Source organism: Mustela lutreola, chromosome 7, assembly GCF_030435805.1.
Source record: "Mustela lutreola isolate mMusLut2 chromosome 7, mMusLut2.pri, whole genome shotgun sequence".
NCBI lineage: Eukaryota > Metazoa > Chordata > Mammalia > Carnivora > Mustelidae > Mustela > Mustela lutreola.
The window spans coordinates 19244625-19265634 of NC_081296.1; the positions used below are offsets into that span (position 1 = coordinate 19244625).

The window sequence follows — 21010 nt, forward strand, 5'->3', positions numbered from 1 at the left end:
TTCCTGACTTCATGGTGCACTGAGAACCAAGTTTATTAAAATATTTATGTGTGAAGATTTGCAACAGAATTACATTTTCCCCTGTTGATAGGCTGATGCCCAATATCTGGTTTCTGTGAGTTAAGGGCCCCCTCAAACTTTTGGTTTTGCTCAGGGTTAAGGGAAGAAGTATCATTGCCATTTATTGGGATCTTTACACTCAAACCTAGGAGTATCATAGAACTTTTAAAATTCAAAGAAGCCATATTTTGAACACGACACACTTCTTACTGAGGAAGATAGGAATAAGATTATGGAGGAACTGGAGAAGGAGCCAGAAGGCATTGCCTATAGCTATATGCAAAAGGAATGTGCTGTCTTCCCAAGGTTGAAGTGTTTCCTGATCCCAAGCCTCTCTGTGTTCTCCCTTTCATTTATTGGCTGATTAATGCAGTCTGTTGAACCAGCTGAACTAGTACAGTGTGGTGGAAAAAGCACTGAATTGGACATCAGAAGATTTAGATTCTAGTCCTAGTTCTGCTACTTAAGAGCTGTGTGATGTGGTAGGGTTGAAGGCGGAGTACTTGGGTCTCTCCTAAGCTTCATATTCTCCTTTGTAAAGATAGGAGGTTAAACTAGGTTGCAATGGTACCATTTAATTTGTTTTTCATCAGCTATCTTAGTATACTTTTTTTGTGTATGTAAAATCTCAGGATCCTGTTGTGCCTCAAATATTTTGACTCAGTGGACAAATTTTCAGAAAAATAAAACTTAACAAAATGGAATCATGAAACTATAGACAACCTGAATAGTCTTAATTGTGAAGTTTACCACAGAAGATCTCCAAGTCCAGATGGCTTCATAAGCAAGGACTAACAGATTTTTTAAGGAAGAAATAATGCCAGTATTTCTAAACTCTTTCAGAGAACAGAAAAAGAAGAAACACTCTTTTCTCCATTCTATGCGCTAGCCCAACTTTGATAGCAAAACCAGCAAGGAGAGTTCGAAGAAGAAAAATCAGAAGTTAGCCCCACTGAACATAAATGCAGAACTCCTAAACAAAATATTAGTCCACTCCTTTGAGTTCACATCTTTTTTAGTGGAGACACTTAACTTGTTTTCACTTTGATCCATTTTCTGTACTCCTTGGGCATGCATATAGACTCTGTCAGCCTCCCTTTGGGAGTAGCCATGTGACTAATTGGCCAATGGAATTTGAGTAGAAGTGACACATGCTGGTTCCAGGGCTGATCTGTCAAATACCTCCCACATGATCTTCATACTGTCTCTTCCCTGTTTGCCTGCCAGGTGCAGAGAATCCAGATGGGCACTCTTGAGGTCTTATGCATGGAAACACAAGATAAATGAATCTGGGCTCTGAATAATCTCATGCAAGCCTCTGAGATAAGAAACATCCTCATATGGCTTTTTATGAATAGGAAACTTCATTGTGTTAAACCACTGAGAGTGTTTTGTTCATTAAAGCATCTCATGTTACTTATGCTAAAACAGAAATTAAATCCAGCAGTATATAAAAGGGACAGTGTATCATGACTACATTGGATTGCTCACAGGAATGTAGGGTTGATTTAACAGAGTTATCCCATCATTGTGGAATGGAACTCTCAATAGGTATATATCTCTGCCACCAAAAAACCAACCAACCAAATAAATAAATAAATAAATAAATAATAATCTTTATAGAGTCAAGGAAATGCCAGTCAAAAGAATTCAACAACTGATTCTGAAATAAAGGGAAAATGAGGGGGGAAAGAAGACATCCTGAAGAATAACAGTGTGAGAGGGTTTGCTCTCCAATATATTGTGACTAATTTTAAAGCTGTAGTAATGGAGATACTATGACAATGCACAAATACTGATTTCCAAACATAGCAGTGAAGTAATAGCTTAGAAACTGAACCATGTGTGCATAAATGGGGGTATCTATAATCATAGGGGAAAGAAAAAAATTATTTAATAGTGCTGGGACAATTAGATACATAGGAAACTATGAAGGGAGTCTACCTCATATCTTACATAAAATCTATCTCCAGGAAGATTATAGACTTAAATGCAGAAGGCAAAATTGAAAGCTTTTAGAAGATATAGGAGATTATTTTCGTGATTTTGAGGTAGGGAAGGATTTATTGAAGACATAAAAACTATAAAGGAAAAATTGGTAAATTTGACTTTGTTAAAATTAAGAACCTGTTTTTATCTGAAGGCAGTTTTTTTTTTTTTAACCACAGAATGGAAAAATATTTTTATAATGCATAAAATTAGTAAAGGACTTATGTTGATTTCAAATTTTAAAAATGACAATAAATAAGAAAAAGATAAACAACCCAATTGAAAATTTGGAAAGTACTTGACCAGACACTTAGAAAAAAAATTCAGAGAGCCAATAGGTATGAAAGTGCTTCATTTCCTTAGTAATCAGGGAAATGCAAAACAACTTCTCATTTCAGGTAGAAATGTACTTCGATACAATTATAGTTGACCCTTGAACAGCTCCACAGTTGGGAAAACAGCACCCTGTGCAGTTGAAAATCCATGTTTGACTTTTGACTCCCCCTAAACTTGGCTGCTTACCAGAAGCCTTACCAGTAACATAGTCAGTTAACACACATTTTTCAAGTTATATGTGTTACATACTGTATCCTGACAGTAAAGCCAGCTGGAGAAGAGAAGATGTTATTAAGAAAACTTGAAGGAAAAAAAAAAAAAAAAAGAAAACTTGAAGGAAGAAAAAATACATTTACTGTATTATACTGTATTTATTGGGAAAGATATCTGGGTAGGTCTGCACAGTTTAAACCTGTGTTGTTCAAAGATAAAAAGTACTTTAAAAAATGTTTTGACATTATCTAGTATAAGACAGATAAGAGCCACATATTTTATGAACTTAGCAGTTCCATTCCCAAGAATATACTCTAGAGAAGTGTGCGTAGATATGGGGTAGGTTATGTTTACAAAAATGTTCATAGCACCATTTTCATTTCAATAATGGCCAAAAAACTGAAACAATTCCAATATCTGCAGTAGAATGAATAAAGTTTTTCCCCTATACAATGAGATACAATATTCAGTGAAAATGAACAAACTAGATCTGTATGCAACCCTAAGGATGAATCTAATAAACATAATGTATGATAAAAGAGGCGAGACAGAATAATGCATTGCATATACTTCATTCACATAATATTTAAAAGTAAGCCGAAGGATATAGTTACAGGTACGCATACATGTGGTAAACCAGAAAGCTTCGTCATCACAGAGGTTGGGTGGTCTTTCCTGGAGAGGGCAGAGAGGAGAGGTGTGTGATTGAGGGAGATATATAGGTTCCAGTTCTAGTCTGTGTTTTGATTTGGTTTGATTACTAGTAGTCATTTTATAATTGTTGAATTTAATAAATTTTGATGGCCTTTCTTTGTGAATTTTTCAGTTTTAAAAAATTAAATGTTTTTATGAATTTTCAGAGTGTTTAGGAAGAATATGAAGTGTCTTTAATTAGCAACAGTTATTAAATATGAGGAAAAGGAGAACTTTGCCTATTTAAAATAACCCTATTTGGTTTGAGTTCCTTGAAACTTAAGACACGTTATTCCTTTATTTTACAAGTAGTCATATCTTGTGCTAGATCTGATTATCCATTCATCCAGTATTTACAGAGCATTTACTGCTCAGGTGCTTGACATAAATGAGATTCAGGATGGGTGGTGATATTATAGATTGATTAATTAGCTCCTTGTGCATTTAAAAAATAATGCATATATACCTATTGAGTACTTTTAGTTCCATAGTTTTGCTTCTGAGTACTGTGATTCTATTAGCTTGTAATGGAATTTGGCAGTGGCAGAATTGAGCATACATTAAAGAACATTTCAGTTCTTTGTAGGCAGTTGTTAAAAACACAGTCTTGTCAGGTGTGGGCTCTGGTAAACACTCAGACAGTATAGACTCCTGAGTCTAAAACTTTGTAGCATAACTCAAAATTTCAGAAAATGCCAGCCCCCTGTGATTTTTTTTTTTTAAGATTTTATTTATTTACTTGTCAGAAAGCGAGCAAGCGAGTGAGCACAGGCAGACAGAGTGGCAGGCAGAGGGAGAAGCAGGCTCCCTACTGAGCAAGGAGCGTTGATGTGGGACTCGATCCCAGAACGCTGGGATGATGACCTGAGCCGAAGGCAGCCGTTTAACTGACTGAGCCACCCAGGCATCCCTCACCCTGCCTGTCGGGATTTTTATCAGTTCTTATTTCAGAATTCCTGGAGTTTAAATATTTAAACTTATTTACAGTGAAAAATATCATGAGTACTAGATTTCTTTATTAAAAAACAAAATATTATGGTAACATGATTGTATGTATATGTATTTATATAATATCTCTATATACACACATGCATATATGTAATTTCCATGGAGAATAAGCGTATCTAAAATTTTAAATACATTGTTTTTTGGGGATAAGAGCATGTAAGCTAAAAAAAAAAAAGGCTGTTTAAAATTGACCACCTTTTGTATACAACCCATTTTGAAATATGTTTGCTTTTTAAAGTTTATTGTATAAAAGAAAACTTGGATATACTTAGGGAAAAAAGTAAACAGCATTGTTTTTGCCTTGAGTTTCTTTTCCCTGTCTCCTTTCCACCATTTCCTTATCCTTTCCATCTCCACTGTCACTAGCAGATTTAATAATATAGGCTAGAAAATGAAGTATAGGACCTGCCAAGCTGTGCTATATACCCAGAATTCTGTATATGCTTCCTTGAACTTGAGAGATAGGGTCAGTGATGCTTTGTAAGTAGAACAATACAGCACTTTAAGGATCTTTGTTGGTATTTGTACCATTATTTGAATCAATTATCTTTGGCTAGAAACAGTAAGTACTGCTCAGGCATCTTACTTCCAGGTTTGGGATCCTTTCTGAGCTCAGAGTAGTGGGGGCACTAGCCAGACTTGTTTTGGGAATTATAGGACTTAGATAAGAGACCACTAATATATGACCTAAAGGATTATGATAGTTTTTTTCATCAAGGTTCTTTGATTCTAAGAACTAGAAATCCATTTAAAGTAACTCAAGCTAAAGAAGAATTTATCATTTTTTTAAAAAAGATTGTATTTATTTGAAAGAGAGAGCACAAGCAGGGAAGAGGGGCCGAAGGAGAGGGAGAAGAAGGCTCCCTGTTGAGCAGAGAGCCTGCTTCAGGGCTCGATCCTAGGACCTCGAGACCATGACCTGAGTCAAAGGCAGATGTTTAATTGACTGCGCCACCCAGATACCCCTAAAGGAGAATTTATTGAGAGAATACAGTCACGTGGCACCCAAGGCAGGAAGGAATACCAGGTGTTCTAAAGGCTTGACACCAGGAGCTCCATCTCAGGGTCTGCATGGTGTGTCATCTCTGCCACCAACCCTGATTTGCTGGATGACTCTGGCAAAGGCTTTATGTAAAAATAATTGATGTTCTGGGTACTTTTCCAGTTAACCATTTTTATAATCAGAGTATAATTTCCAAATTTAAAAAAAGCTTTATTTATCTTACTGTCTTTTGTCTCAGTGGGAGAAAAGGGTTGGTGAGCTGTGGGACCTCTATCTTAGTACTAATAAGATTTTTTTAAAAACTGGATTGGTTCTCTATAGATGGTATGAATTTTTCTACTCTAGAAAAGTATGAATTTTGTTTTTCAGGTTACCAAGTTTGTATTCCAACCTGCTGGGCTCAAAATAAGATCCAGAATCAAAACCTTTGTTTGGTAAAGACTATACACACACAGTGTAAGAGATGTCCTCTTGCACTACCAGTTCTATTCTTTACTATCCAAAAGCCCACTGGGGCATCTCCCAGCAGCTTTCAGAATATAAAAGTTAAATACATGTATGAATTTAAGAAATTATACCTATGAAATTATATTTTTTCTCATAGTTCAAAAGTAGCCAAATATAACAATTTCTGTGGATCCATCGGGTACAAACTAATATTTTTAGTTTATTATGTATTTTTACAAATTCATAACTTTGTGTTTTAGAAGACTTCTAAAGTAACTTGTCATAGCATCCTGATCTCGTTCTTTGCCTTTTTTTTTATCTTGTAAGTATTAATAAATAAATATTTTATGCTTATCTACCGCCTTGTTTGTCTAGATTCAGAAAAATGTAAAGCAGTCTAGACTTCAGTCTTTGACTTGAAAGTTCACGTATTAGTTGAGGGTACATTAGATAGGTAAATACAAGGTAGTATAAATAAATGAATGTTCTATTGAATAAGTGCTCTTGGAATTTTATTGTAGGGAAGTAGTAGGGGAAAAGTTTCATGGAAGATGGGGTTCAAACAAGGCCACAGGCCATAGTGAGCTATAAAACAATCCTACAGAAAAGAGGGCAGGGTTTTAAACAAGTGAGCCGGTAAGTAGGAGCTAGGCTGTTGGTGACTTGCAGTTAGGCTAAGGAATTTTGGTTCTGTATTCTGTATCTGTTATTTCCAAAGAGGGATGTAAAATATGTAAAACAGTCTCTTGCGGTTTAGGAAGAAAATATTAGAAATTCTATTTTACTCTAAAATGTGCTTATTAATATTAAAAAGATTAATTTATGCCTATAAATTGCAAAATGTATGCATATTTTGGGGGCTGTGCATAAAATATGTGTCTGGATGGGGTAGCTAATCTAAGTCTTAGAGACTGCTGCTTTAGATTCTAGAGAAGCATCAAAGATTTAAAACAGGTGTGATCAATACAAAGTGGTATTGAGGAGACCCGAATCTCTAACAAGTTATGGGACAGATTAGAAAAGAGAGTAGAAAAAGTACAAGGGTATATTCTAAGCATCTAGATATAAAGCAGCACAGGCCTGTGTTGAATATGGTGGCAGTGGAAATAACTATAATCTATAAAACTTGGTGTTCCCTGTGAATTGTGGGGGAGAAAACAAAGCATGCACAGCAAGATTGCTTTCTGTGTTGACTAGAGAAGGGTAAGTCTGAAGAGGGGATCTGTTTAATGAGAGGTAGTGAGTTCCATTGAAATAGAGTAGCCAGATATCCAAATGAAAATGTGCAACAGGCAGTTGAGACTATAGGTCTTCCAAATGTTAGGTTAGGTGTGAAAGAAAGCATAATCATTACTCTTACAACTATAGAATGAACAGGCATCAAAGATTTTATTTAACGAATGAGTACACCAGTAAGATGTTACAGCCAGTTCAAAGAACTCAAAATACCATGTAATAGTGGTTAAAGAATGCTGAAGTGAGTTTACAAATGCAAGAAAATGGGTCAGTATCCACAAGGTGATAATCAGTGACATCCCACAGGAAACAATTTCTATGAACAGGAGTTATTTGCAGTTATTATTCATTTTCTGCAAGTTAATTAACATCCATCCCTACAGAGTTGTAATATAGCTTTGTCAAAGAACAAAGGTAGATAAACCTGAATGAAAGTTCTAGCCAGGATATAATTTTCATTGTTTTTTCCTTAAATTGATGGAAATGTTTTAAATTTCAGAGCCTTCCTATTGGTAGGGTCTTTAATCAATAGAAGTTTTTAAGTTCCTCTTCATTTAGTTAAAACTCATTTAATTAATACAAAAAAAAAAAAAAAAAAACCCACCTCTTTTAAGTTTAATTTGGGCATTTCCAGCTCAGAAACTGTGGATGTGATATAGGGATCCCTTGTCCCTTGGAAGTTTTGTTTTTTGTTTTTTGTTTTTTTGTTTTAAGATTTTTATTTGTTTATTTGAGAGAGCACAAGCAGGGGAAGCCTCAGGTAGAGCAAGAGGGGGAGAAGCAGGCTCTCTGCTGAACAAGGAGCCCAATGCAGGGCTTGACCCAGGACACTGGGATCATGACTTGAGCCGAAGGCAGACGCTTAACCAACTGAGCCACCCAGGTGCCCCTCCCTTGGAAATTCGTTTAGGTAAAACACCACCCAGTCTTCTAGCAGCTCAAATTTCACCTTAGAACTCACTTGCTTCAGATAGAGAGGAACCCTGCCTCAGGAGATATAAAGGGGGTGGGTTTGTGGTTTTAGACTGTTGTACTCTTAATACTGTGATAGGAATAGCATTTAATTTATGAATTACCACAAGAATTAAGGATCACTCTTTTATTTCTTGAAGAAGAATACTGAAAGGTTACAATCCTTCTCTGATCATCTCTCCTTAATTTTTGATACTATAATAAATTAACACAAATCACTAATCAGGTAACCAAATATTTTCAAAAAATTTAGCAGCACATTAGTTTTTTCTTTTAAAAAACTAAGTATGCTTAGTACATACTAAATCCTAACAAGAATTACTGGGAAGCTCCCTTGAGTTTACATTTACTGTGAATCATAAGTCAAGGGTAGTTTTATACTACTGTTAAACAGTACTCTTCAAAAGTAAAATCATGACTCTCAAATCTAAAATGAACATGAATCGAAGACTTTAACTTGTGGGCACCTGAGTGCTCAGTCCGTTAAGCATCCAGTTCTTGGTTTGGGTTCACGTCGAGATCGTGGGGGTCCTGCGATCACCCTGCATTGGCCTCCGCATTCAGTGCAGAGACCACTTGAGAATTCTGTCCCTCTACTCCTCTTCCCCACTCACACACACTCTTTAAAAAAAAAAAAAAAGATTTTAACTCATTAATGACTGAGGAAACTGGAAAAAATGACAAGTGGTTAATAGATAAATCCTAAGATTAGACAAATACATAAGCCCATCAAGAAGGCAAAATAAATTTTCTTCATAGGTGCAAAAAAGTAAAAGACCTGACCTCTTCCACAGTAGTGACAGAAGTCAATTGAACCACCATCAGACAGAATTTATTTGCATGTCTACAAACATTAATTTCCATTATTACCAGTTTTAACAAATTAACTTCTATCTCTACGGAGTTGTTAAATAGCTCAAAGGCACAAACCCCATAGAATCGGATGACATGGAAGGATGTGCCCTAAACAATACATAGTTTTCCATAAAGACACTTAGGAGGGTTTTTTTTTTTTTTGATCTATTTAAAAAGCTTTCAGAATCTGTCCTTAGATAACTAATACTTAAGGTAAATATTAGCTAAGGATGTTGATTATTTAAAATCTGCATTTTATAATGTATGTTCAAGTATGCAGAAAGTACCTGACCGAATTGGCCCAAAATATAAGAAGAAGTGCCATTAAAATCATAATGTTGTTTACATCTATTGTGAGGAGTAGAAATGTTTGTTTTTTAAAGGTGTTTAGCTAATCCTCCAAAAATAAAATTTCTTTTATAGAAACGCACTGATGAAAATTATATGGGTATTCATTTTAGGATTTCATTTAAGTAATCTTTGTAGTTGGAATCATTAGACATGTTTAGAACACTGGTACAAAAGAACACCTAACAGGTTGTATCAAGTTAGCTTAAATTAATAACTTAATTATTTAAGAAAAGCAACTTCAGTCAACTTACATGATACATACCCGTGAAACTTGAAATTATTTTGGCACAACTGAACTTTCCCTGTGAGTTTGCCATAATGTCACTGAAAACTGTCAGTTGATGTACAATAGCAAAGTACTTTTTACGAAGTACTATTTACTTCAGAATGGACCATAATAATTATCTGTAATAGCCATAGACTGTGCACTGTGCTAGTACTCTTAAGGAATACACAACAACAGATTCCTCAAAATGGTAGCATTTCAGACTGTTTTCTTCGTTGACCAAGTGTTTTTATTGTGGCTGACCTGAAGCACGTGAAAAAATTGAAGCTAGCCTGTTTCTTATATGCCTCACCTAGGCTTGTTAATAGATGACAGCATTCCATGTGTTAGTACCTGTGACACAGGAGAGATTTTTACTATTAAGCTATGTGGTAATGATAAAGAAGACAGAAAAAGTCTTTTTATGGTAGTTGGGTCCTCACAACAACTCTTCGTGTTCTGGTGATAAGAAGACGCAAGTTGGGTATCCAGTAGAGGTACACGAGCTTGTTATCTCCAGAGCTGATAGAGCCTCTTGAATTCCCTCACAATGACAGGAACCCCATCTGAAGTGAAGGCTTGCAGAGCTGGAGATACCAGAACACTATTCTTTATGAGTGCAAGTAGGGTTAACCCTGTTGTTGTAGAATAAAACTTCTGTGTAATTACTTTAAAAGGCCTTATTCTTTTTCTTCAGTAATTTGAAAGGGCTTCAAAGAGGCACATAGTTGGTGGTCGCTATTAGTGAAAGCATGACTGAATTTCCTAGTCTTAAGATGTGTGAATATGATGGGAAAATATCTGGAGATTTCAGGCTAGAATAAGTCAACAAGTTCATGATGAAATCTGTGTAGGCACTTACTATATTTGTTTTGTTTCTAGGGCTGTGTAGGTTATAAGAGTTCATTGTGTTCCAATATTCTGAGTGTTAACATCTTCATTGCTGATAGCAACTTGCAGAGCTTTGGCAAGCAGAACTTGCTACAGTGAGCGGGGGAGAATACATGTCTCCATCCCTTAGTTCTAAATAACAGGACCTTTTATGGCTAAGTACACATAAAAGTTCATGTGATTAGTTATATCCATAGAACGTAGAGCCATGGGGCCAGTGTTGGGGAAGTACAGGTAGTGTTTGCTCTATGCTTATGTTTAGTGATTGTGTTATGGTGGGGGTTTCAGAGACTATACGTGGGATTCCTAGTGCATGCTAAGTAATTGGAGAAGTTAACGTTATCAGCACTTAGGATTTTTTATGATTCTGTAAGCATGAAAAAAATCAAATTGACTAAAGTGATTTTAAAATAATTTGACTTCAGAGAAACTAAGAAAAAAATTTCCTATCTTAACCTGTTGTGTGTTTACATTCTTTCAGTGCTTATGAAATAAGCATTCATAATTGTAAATTATATTTTAAAGGATATCAAGATTACTATGAATTAATTAAGTGCATCTTAAATCTAATTTAAATAATCATTAAAGAATAAATTAGCAAACATAGTACTAATTTATTGATCAAACTTTGTTTCCCAATTAAATAAACTTCATTAGTTTACTTGGAAAATTTTAACTTCCCAAAACTTCACAGTGGTTGATTAGAAAATCAGCCAGTCTCAAAGCTATTTAAAATGTTGAACTCTGTAATTCTACTTTTAAAAAACACCCATTGGGGTTTTTAAAAATTTAGACATTCTGGAAATAAATTAGTATTCCACAGATTGTCAAGCCCTTGGTTCTAAAGCTACTCTTTTAAATATTGGACAAGTCATTTCATGGTGATTTTAGTGAAAAAAATTAAAAATCAGAAAACAAATTGTTCATTATATTTTTACCTCAAAATAAGAAGGAAAAGTGAACATATTGTCTAGGAGATACTTTCATAACACAAAGTTTTCCAGAAAGTCAGTTCAGCAGATTAGGTCAACCCTGAAGGAGCTCTGTAGGAAGAGGTAGCCAAGGGTGTAAAAGATACATGCTGTTTAACATATTATTACAAACTTTAAAAGTAAGTAGAAGGGGGAAAATTTCATTAGTGGGGTGTTTTTTTTGTTGTTTTATAGAACTTCAAAATAAATTTGTTGCAATCTTACACCAATAGATGTTCAGTGTCACTAATAAAGTCACTAATAATATGTATATTCTACATAGAAAAGAGTCATAGCTGTCATATGTAAATAAGTATTTGAGTTTTTTGCCTCTAAGTTTTGTAGGAAAATGATAGTATTTAAGAACAAATTAGGAATGAGGTTACTGAGATAGGATGCTAATTCTTTCTGGTGGCTAGGATAAACTCAAGTGGAAAGCAGTTTCAGTAGATGAAGTTGCTGAAATGTTCATTTTGTAAAGGTACTATGATAGCTTCTCAGAGCATCATTTTGATACATTTCTGTGTCAGTTTGCACGCTCATTGGCCCTATCAGATGTGTTGATCAGGCTGTAATCAGATTCAGATTGTAAATGTCAGAGCCGTGAGTAATTTAGTATTCTCTAGGAAGTTTGGGAAGAAAGAATCCAAACAAATTAACATTCCTTTTTTTCTTAATGTGCACTGGGAGCATTAATTTTGCTTATACCTAAGGTTTACCTTATTTGGAGGATTAGAGTACATTTGTCATCATTTAAAAATCATTTCAGTGGCTCTTGTAATAATTCATTCAGTCTGTGCTCTCTTAATAAATTTTACAAAACTCATGGCAAGTTAGTATCATTTGTGTGTGAATTTTCCAATTGTATTTCAGACTTTAAGAAAGAAAGGCCTGAATGGTTGTGAGAGTCCTGATGCTGACGATTACTTTGAGCACAGTCCACTCTCGGAGGACAGATTCAGCAAACTAAATGAAGATAGTGATTTTATTTTCCCAAACGAGGCTCTGTAAGTACTTTTACTTTACCTCTACTTTTTATTTGTTGATCCTTTTTGTTAACTTCATTATATAGGCTCTGAACAAGAAGGAACACAGAGGGTGCGACAGCCCAGACCCTGATACTTCCTATGTGCTAACTCCACATACAGAAGAAAAATATAAAAAAATTAATGAGGAATTTGATAATATGATGCGGAATCATAAAATCACAGTGAGTACTAAAGTATGGTTTGTGCTTTTATCTTGTGCATGAAGATATTGGCTACGTATCCTGTTTATTTTCGCAGAGGGTGATGATACCAATAAGTAGAAGGGGAAGAAATTTCGTTAGGGTTTTTTTGTTGTTGTTTGTTTTACAGAACTTCAAAATAAATTTGTTGGAGTCTTATAATAATACATGTTCAGTGTCTTAAACAAGGAAGTGAAGAGAAGGCATCCTAATCTAAGTTCTACTTACTGTCTCCTATACATTTGGACAGGGCACATAAATCCCTCTCAGATGCCAATTTTTTCATCAGTAAAGTGAATGAGCTGGCTTACGTAATTTTTAAGGTCCCTTCTAGCTCTTAAATTTCCATGATCGTAAATATAAAGGGTTCATATAAGATTTCCCTTTCCCTCTCATGACTTAAAAAATATTGCATGTACATTAATAGATCTTGAGACTATAAAATATAAAGTGATTAGATTTATTACAAAATTTGATGTTTCAGGATTATTTTTAATTATTTTGTATAGTTGCTGTAATAGTAGTAGCTTACTCTTTGGTTCTTTGTAAATGTCCGAAAACTATTTGGCAAAATACCTCCAAACTTTTCTTTTCTTTTATTGTAGGTATTGAGGAAGAGAGCCTTGGCTTGATACTAATTTAAGGAAGCAATGTTTTTAAACTGGTTGCAAATCAAATACTTGGTTTAAAATTTTCCTATGCTCATTCATCTATCCATCATGAAAACCAGTAGTTTTTTGAGTTATCCTTCTTTGATAGTTCTTCAAAGAGTTCTTATGGGGAGCTCATTGGCAAGAGCTGCTTAAAACAGCTATTTTGGATCTGATTTTCTAAAGCTGCATCTGTAGTGCAGGCTTCAGGGAACAAATTGGTTCTGATTCTGATATTTATCTTATTGTCAGAGTTAATTCTCTTAAAAACTATGCCTTGAAGTATACATCATGGATTATCTCTTCAAAGGAGTCCTTTACTATAAGAAGCTCATGAAAAATAGATTTAAGGAAGTATTTTTGTGCTAATACAGTTATTATTCTTTAAAAACATAAAATAAAATAAAATCCCTTCTGACCTCACATGGATGCTGGTGACTTTGTAGTAAATGTTAAACTGCAAAATATTGTGTAACTAAAATTGTTTTACCTTTGAAAAAAAATTTTTGTCATGTAGCCATTGTTTTATGTCAGTTAATGAATGATAATTTTCTTTCTGAAATAATCTATTGAATAAGAACATAAACTATATTCTTCCAACTTTGAATTAGCAGTGTTAGCACTCTTTGCAATCATTTTTAAAATATGGGGAGAAGAAAGCTTTCTTCTTTCTCTATAATGGAGATTTTATAAAGAGAACTGTTATTTTCATGGTTAACAAGTATATTGTATATGGTCTATGAAGGAAATACAAGAAGAAATGACAAATACTATTTTAAGGGGGTGTGGAATACTTAGGAGGGAAGTAAGATAGCATTTATAATTATAACTTAATCTTCATACAATTTAAACATAGGTTTTCAGCGGTAAATTTTATTGTTTAGATGGTTTCTTTGCATTTCATCACACTCAGATTGCATTGTGTTGTATATATGACTTGATTTTTTTTTTAAGTTTTGCCCATTAAGAATGTCAGTCAGTTAAACCAGGGCTGATTTATAATGTCCCACATTTGGTGTATTAAATTTATAATTTGTGTACATATTTTCTCCTTTTGTTAAATTTGTAATCTCTCAATAGAAATGTAATGTTACTAAACTGGTTTGGATTATTAAAGTGCTAATTTTATGCTTACTTGGTAACGATATATTTTGTAATGTCTAAATCTGACAACACTACTTTAATATAAGGTTCTGACATCTAATTTTCATTTCTAGGACAGTTTGAAATATATATATATATATATATATATATATATATATATATACACACACACACACACTTTATAGTAGTGTATATGTATTCATATATAAAACGGAAATTGAAAAGTTTATGTCAGACATACTCATGTTCAAATGTAATTCTGAAGAAGGCAACTTAAATCTACCAGTTGATTAGTAAGAAACTATCCCTGTCCTCAACTTTTAATAACTGTGGAGTTACCTTATCCAAATTAAAATTCGTAAGTTATTTATTTAATATCGATGAAAATGAAACTAACAGTTTTCTCTTCCTTGTTCTTTATTTACAGCCTGGTTTGCCACCTCAAAACTTCTCAATGTCTGTCACAGTCCCTGTGACCAGCCCTAACGCTTTGTCCTACACTAACCCAGGGAGTTCACTTGTGTCGCCATCTTTGGCCGCCAGCTCAACATTAGCAGATTCAAGCATGCTGTCTCCACCTCAAGCCACGCTGCACAGAAATGTATCCCCTGGAGTCCCTCAGAGACCACCGAGTACCGGCAGTACAGGTGTGTAGTGGTCTCTCTTCTGCTGGTTCTTTAAGAAAAAGAATTGCTGACATAAGCAGTTTCTTATTTCGCTACCTTTAATTTTCTATGATGTGCGAGAGTCACTGCCACATAATTGATTCCATTTTAAGGAATATTTTTGAGGATTTACTGCAGCGCTGTGGCATCCTCTTGGGTACAGTGGACCCATATACAGAATCTGCCATCTATAACTTTCCTTTTCAGGGGAAACCATACTTTGACAGGCAGAAAATTTAATTAGGGTATCATGAGCAAAGACTTAAAGTTTGAGTGTGAGTCACTCATATCAAAAATAAGAGAGTAGATGTACTTGACTGGAGTTAGAGTTCATGAATTCAGCAAAAATCAGCATTTATGACTTTATTCTTTGTAATACAGTGTTTCCTCTTCTTTAAGTCCAAAATTTAATAGTACTGTTAGCACTGACCCCATTCTTAGGAATTTGTACTTTTTGATATTGATACAGGAAAGCATTTGTATCCAGAGCTTGATAGGTGAGCTTTTATATGTATATTTAACTATATCATATTACACAGTTATGCCAGATTCAGTCTAGGGCTAGTTTTTATTTTTGCTTTTTAGGAAAGGAGTGCAGTTTACTTCATTCAGATAAGGAAAATCAATTCATGTTCATTCTCTGCCCTCTCTGTTCTCTCTCTAAAATTTTTAGGTGGGATGTTGAGCACTTCAGACCTCACAGTGCCAAATGCAGCCGGAAGCAGTCCAGTGGGTGCATGAATTACTCCTGTTTGTCTTTCTAGGCATCTGCCCTATATGAGATAAAGGGAATATTGTCCCTCAAATGAGGCCTTATACCAGATAAGGGAAAAATGGGTATATGACTAGAGCAGACATGTCCCTTCATAGACTTAATTTTCTTCTGAGGGGTGTTTTTACTAATACCTAACTTTTTTTTTAATTTTTTATTTTTTATAAACATATATTTTTATCCCCAGGGGTACAGGTCTGTGAATCACCAGGTTTACACACTTCACAGCACTCACCAAAGCACATACCCTCCCCAATGTCCATAATCCCACCCTCTTCTCCCAAACCCCCTCCCCCCAGCAACCCTCAGTTTGTTTTGTGAGATTAAGAGTCACTTATGGTTTGTCTCCCTCCCAATCCCATCTTGTTTCATTTATTCTTCTCCTACCCACTTAAGCCCCCATGTTGCATCACCACTTCTTCATATCAGGGAGATCATATGATAGTTGTCTTTCTCTGCTTGACTTATTTCGCTAAGCATGATACGCTCTAGTTCCATCCATGTTGTCGCAAATGGCAAGATTTCATTTCTTTTGATGACTGCATAGTATTCCATTGTGTATATATACCACATCTTCTTGATCCATTCATCTGTTGATGGACAACTAATCTTTGACAAAGCAGGAAAGAATGTCCAATGGAAAAAAGACAGCCTCTTCAATAAATGGTGTTGGGAAAATTGGACAGCCAAATGCAGAAAAATGAAATTGGACCATTTCCTTACACCACACACAAAAATAGACTCAAAATGGATGAAGGACCTCAATGTGCGAAAGGAATCCATCAAAATCCTTGAGGAGAACACAGGCAGCAACCTCTTCGACCTCAACTGCAGCAACATCTTCCTAGGAACAACGCCAAAGGCAAGGGAAGCAAGGGAAAAAATGAACTATTGGGATTTCATCAAGATCAAAAGCTTTTGCACAGCAAAGGAAACAGTTAACAAAATCAAAAGACAACTGAAAGAATGGGAGAAGATATTTGCAAACGACATATCAGATAAAGGACTAGTGTCCAGAATCTATAAAGAACTTAGCAAACTCAACACCCAAAGAACAAATAATCCAATCAAGAAATGGGCAGAGGACATGAACAGACATTTCTGCAAAGAAGACATCCAGATGGCCAACAGACACATGAAAAAGTGCTCCATATCACTCGGCATCAGGGAAATACAAATCAAAACCACAATGAGATATCACCTCACACCAGTCAGAATGGCTAAAATCAACAAGTCAGGAAATGACAGATGCTGGCGAGGATGCGGAGAAAGGGGAACCCTCCTACACTGTTGGTGGGAATGCAAGCTGGTGCAGCCACTCTGGAAAACAGCATGGAGGTTCCTCAAAATGTTGAAAATAGAACTGCCCTATGACCCAGCAATTGCACTATTGGGTATTTACCCTAAAGATACAAACGTAGTGATCCAAAGGGGCACATGCACCCGAATGTTTATAGCAGCAATGTCCACAATAGCCAAACTATGGAAAGAACCTAGATGTCCATCAACAGATGAATGGATCAAGAATACCTAACATTTTTAAATTACATCCCTGCTTTGTTCTTTATACCTTGGCCTTGAGTGCTTCCTCAAGTGCTTTCAGATACTGTTCTTTGCTAAAGATGCAATTGCCTTCATACAGTTTTTACATCAAGCTAGTTTCTTAAGAAGATTTCTGTATCATCTATTCTTGCCAAAAGTTAGATCATTAGCAGACTGATACATTTTATAATAGCATGAAATGTTTTTGGAGAGGTTGCAATAACAAAGAAATGGTGGGCCTGCTTCTAGAGCTACAAAGATTATTAAGAAGTTTGTCTTCAAAGCCTTGTTTTGGTGGCTACGTGTAGAACATCCACATTTTGTCACAGTTGTAGCCAAATTGGGTTAGTTTTGTTTTGTTTTATACTTTAGGATCCCAAAGATGACTAGCAAGTTTAAAAACATGTTTAAATATGTCTGCCCAACCTCCGAGTGCCGGCAAAGATACAATATGAACTGAACATTACAGAAACATGGCATATATGTCAAAGAGTTGTAAGAATAACTGTATTCCTTTGGATTATCATCACATTAAGTGGTCTTGGTCTCTTAATCTGTGATAAACATAGTTGTCATCATTGTATCATCATTGTATCTGGGAAAAAAAAAAATTTCCTCCCTGATTTAGATATCGTGTGTTCCTGGAGACTTCTGAACACAGACACTTCTAAGAAAAATTTACACTTGTATGTATTCAGCCCATTCATTTTATTAAAATGTAAGGAGCTTCTGCCTCAAGAGATTTGCAGAGATAATTGAATAACTTAATTTAAGGTGATGAGAAAGAAACATATTGCTGAGACAAGTTATAAAACATAGTGATAGGTTAAATGCCTAATTCTGCCACATATTAATTGTGCTTTGGATGGAATATTATATAAGACCAATGTAGGATCTTTTTTAACATAATTGTGGAAAATTCATAACAGTATTAATAGTTATACATTAGGCTGCTTTACTTATATGTGTATTTCCAAATATTTATAGTTTATTTAAACTTCATTTGAGTTATTTGCATGCCCATATACATACTCTTTTTGTGTTAAACCTTCCCATATGCTTGTACTCCCCCAGTACTGCCCATCTTACTTTGCCTTCTACTTCCTAGCTTAGTTAAGGCTAGACTCAAGAATTTCTATTTCATTTAATGTTAATTGTAAGTACCTCTTGGTTTATTTCCGAAATTAGTTCCCCCCTCCCCCGTGAAGTTTAACTCTTCGAAGATTTCTAATGTGTTTTCCCCTTGACTTTCCTTCTTTTTTTTTCTTCATCCTTCTGGCATATTGTAAACACGGTTCTAACTCCTGTCAAACAAGTGTTTCAATTCCCATTTTTTTTCTTGTACTTTTTACACTTCCTAAAAGCTTTTATCAATATTTTTTCTTATCTGCCATGCAACTGTAAATCTAAACTCTGTCTCTGCTGCTTGGTTTTTCTGTGCTCCCTTTGGTAATTTGAAACTCAGACTTTGTCATCATCAAAATACATTTTCTTTTGTTGTTGTTGTTGTTGTTTTCATTCATTTTTCTTTTTTTATAAGCCTCCTCTCCCTGTCGTGACCTTTATGTTTAGAGGGCTACATAATCCTACTCCTGGGATCATGGCACATCGTCATTACTTCATACAAAGCATCTCAGTCTGCTGTGTATTAATCCCTTTTATACCTCTGTTCCATTCCCATGCCCTTCGTCCCCCCATCTTAGGTAACTAATGTGTTTAGTGTTAATAGTGTTAATAATCATGATTAGGAAACATGTATTTCTATTAAAACTTAAAATTCAAGTAAGTATTAAAATATTGTAAGTGCTTAGTGAGAAACTTAAAGATTTTATTTATTTGAGAGAGAGAGAGCGTGTGCATGAATGGGGGGCTGGGAGAGAGAGAGGAGACAGAAGGAGAGAAACAAGGAGCCTCCTTGCTGACCTGCTGACTGGGGAGCTGGACATGGGGCTCAGTCCCAGAACCGCATCACAACCTGACCCACAGGCAGACATTTAACCAACTAAGCCCCCCAGGCACCCCTTTAGTGAGTTATTTAAAAGTCTGTTTACATTATTACGTATAAACAGAGATAAATCCTGCTTCTTAGGGTACACGTCAGCATCTCATAATGCATCAAGATTGTATGTCCTGATTCTTCATTAACTCATACTTGGACATGCCAATTTTACCTGGACTGCGTGTAACTTTACTTACTCCACTTGTGTGGCTTGTATTCTAAATGGCATGTGCATATATATATATATATTTATATATAACTGCTTTTTAACAGAATTAGATCTAACTGAGTAGACTTTTTATGTCAACTAAGATACCAACTGGAAGCATGTATTTATGTGAAATACTTAGAGCATACATGGGTTTAAAGTGTTTTTACTATAAATTGTCCCTAAAATAAATGATCTGCCATGGGTATTTTTAAAATGTTATTTTTGTGAGGAAGAGCCAGATAATATGTTTTAGCTCATTTTCAACAATGATGCCATTTTGGTTTAGTAGTTTGGAAAAAGTAGTTTAAACTCATTATTATACCAGATATACTCTTTATGAATGAAAAGATTAAACAGTTAAGATTCCCAGAGAAGTTTAGAGGGAAAAATATTTAAAAGTAAAGAATGATTTCTAATCTATTTTTCCAGATATGTTTCTTGGAACTGTATGAGAAGAAGGATTTATCAATGTTTGGTAAACCTTGTGTTAAATAAAACTAAGCAGTTTTCTTCACTGTAGGACTTACTGGAGCCTTTAAAATGCTAATTTGTTTGTGAGTCATTAAACTTAGTATGTAACATATGGTTACACAAAGTGATTTCATAATAGAAACCTTCACTTTTTTCCTCATGAAAAAGCATCTTTCATAATTAGTATCATAAAACATTTTGGGATACTGTTATGCTGAAATAAATTAAAAAAAAAAAGATAAAAAAAAACATTTTGGGAAATCTTCTTTCTGGTCTTAAGATGATATATAGAAAAGAGTTTTTGGATAATGAAACCTTCCATAAATGAAATTAAAATTGAGGTTTAAAAAAAGACAAGACAATTAAGCTTGTGCTGTGATAATAGTAGACCTGATTATTGGGACCAACCCTTCCGCTGAAGACACCTACAAATGCTAGGCAAAATATTTTTTAAATCTGCTTGAAAGCACTTGAGAACCTACAAAATAATGAAGAATTCCTGGCTCAAGATCCAGGGAATGTTGGAGACAGATCCTCAAAGAGGGTGAGCCTGGCATTAATGACTGCTTTTCCGCAGGTGGTAGTTGCCACTTCCACAGTGGAGCAGGATGCCTCCGAGACCTAGGGGGACAGAGAAGTCAAAGTTCAGGGCCCTTAAAAATTGGGAGGGTCCAGTGTGCTCCTGTCACTTTGTCCCTAAAATAAATGATCTGCCATGGGTATTTTAACACTTTGTGTTAAGCCCCCAGAAGGCAAGACCATAGAAGTAGAGTGAATCAGAGATTAACAGGCCCTTCTAGTAGCTACATCTAACATCTGCGCCATCTGCTTTCTGTACACTAGAGTGTTGTTATCTACATTTAAAGTACAGAGTAAACATTCTTTACACTGTGTTCCTTTTTTCTCTTTTTTAAGATTTTGCTTGTTTATTTGTCACAGCATGAGGGGGGAGGAAAGACAGGGCAGAGGGAGAAGCAGACTACTTGCTGAGCAGGGAGCCCAGTGTGGGACAAAGCCCCGGGACCCTGTGATCATGACCTGAGCTGAAGGCAGATGCTTAACTTGACTGGCCACCCAG

General features: G+C 35.3%; 1 protein-coding gene across 1 annotated transcript in view; it reads left to right on the plus strand.

Annotated features, from left to right (window-relative positions):
- Window positions 1–21010, plus strand: part of LOC131835660 (myocyte-specific enhancer factor 2A-like) — a 143520-nt gene that overhangs the window by 102345 nt on the left and 20165 nt on the right. Inside the window, 4 exon segments of the mRNA XM_059180093.1 lie at window positions 12164–12283; window positions 12286–12297; window positions 14700–14919; window positions 15611–15670. Coding sequence (XP_059036076.1) covers window positions 12164–12283; window positions 12286–12297; window positions 14700–14919; window positions 15611–15670 — 412 coding nt within the window.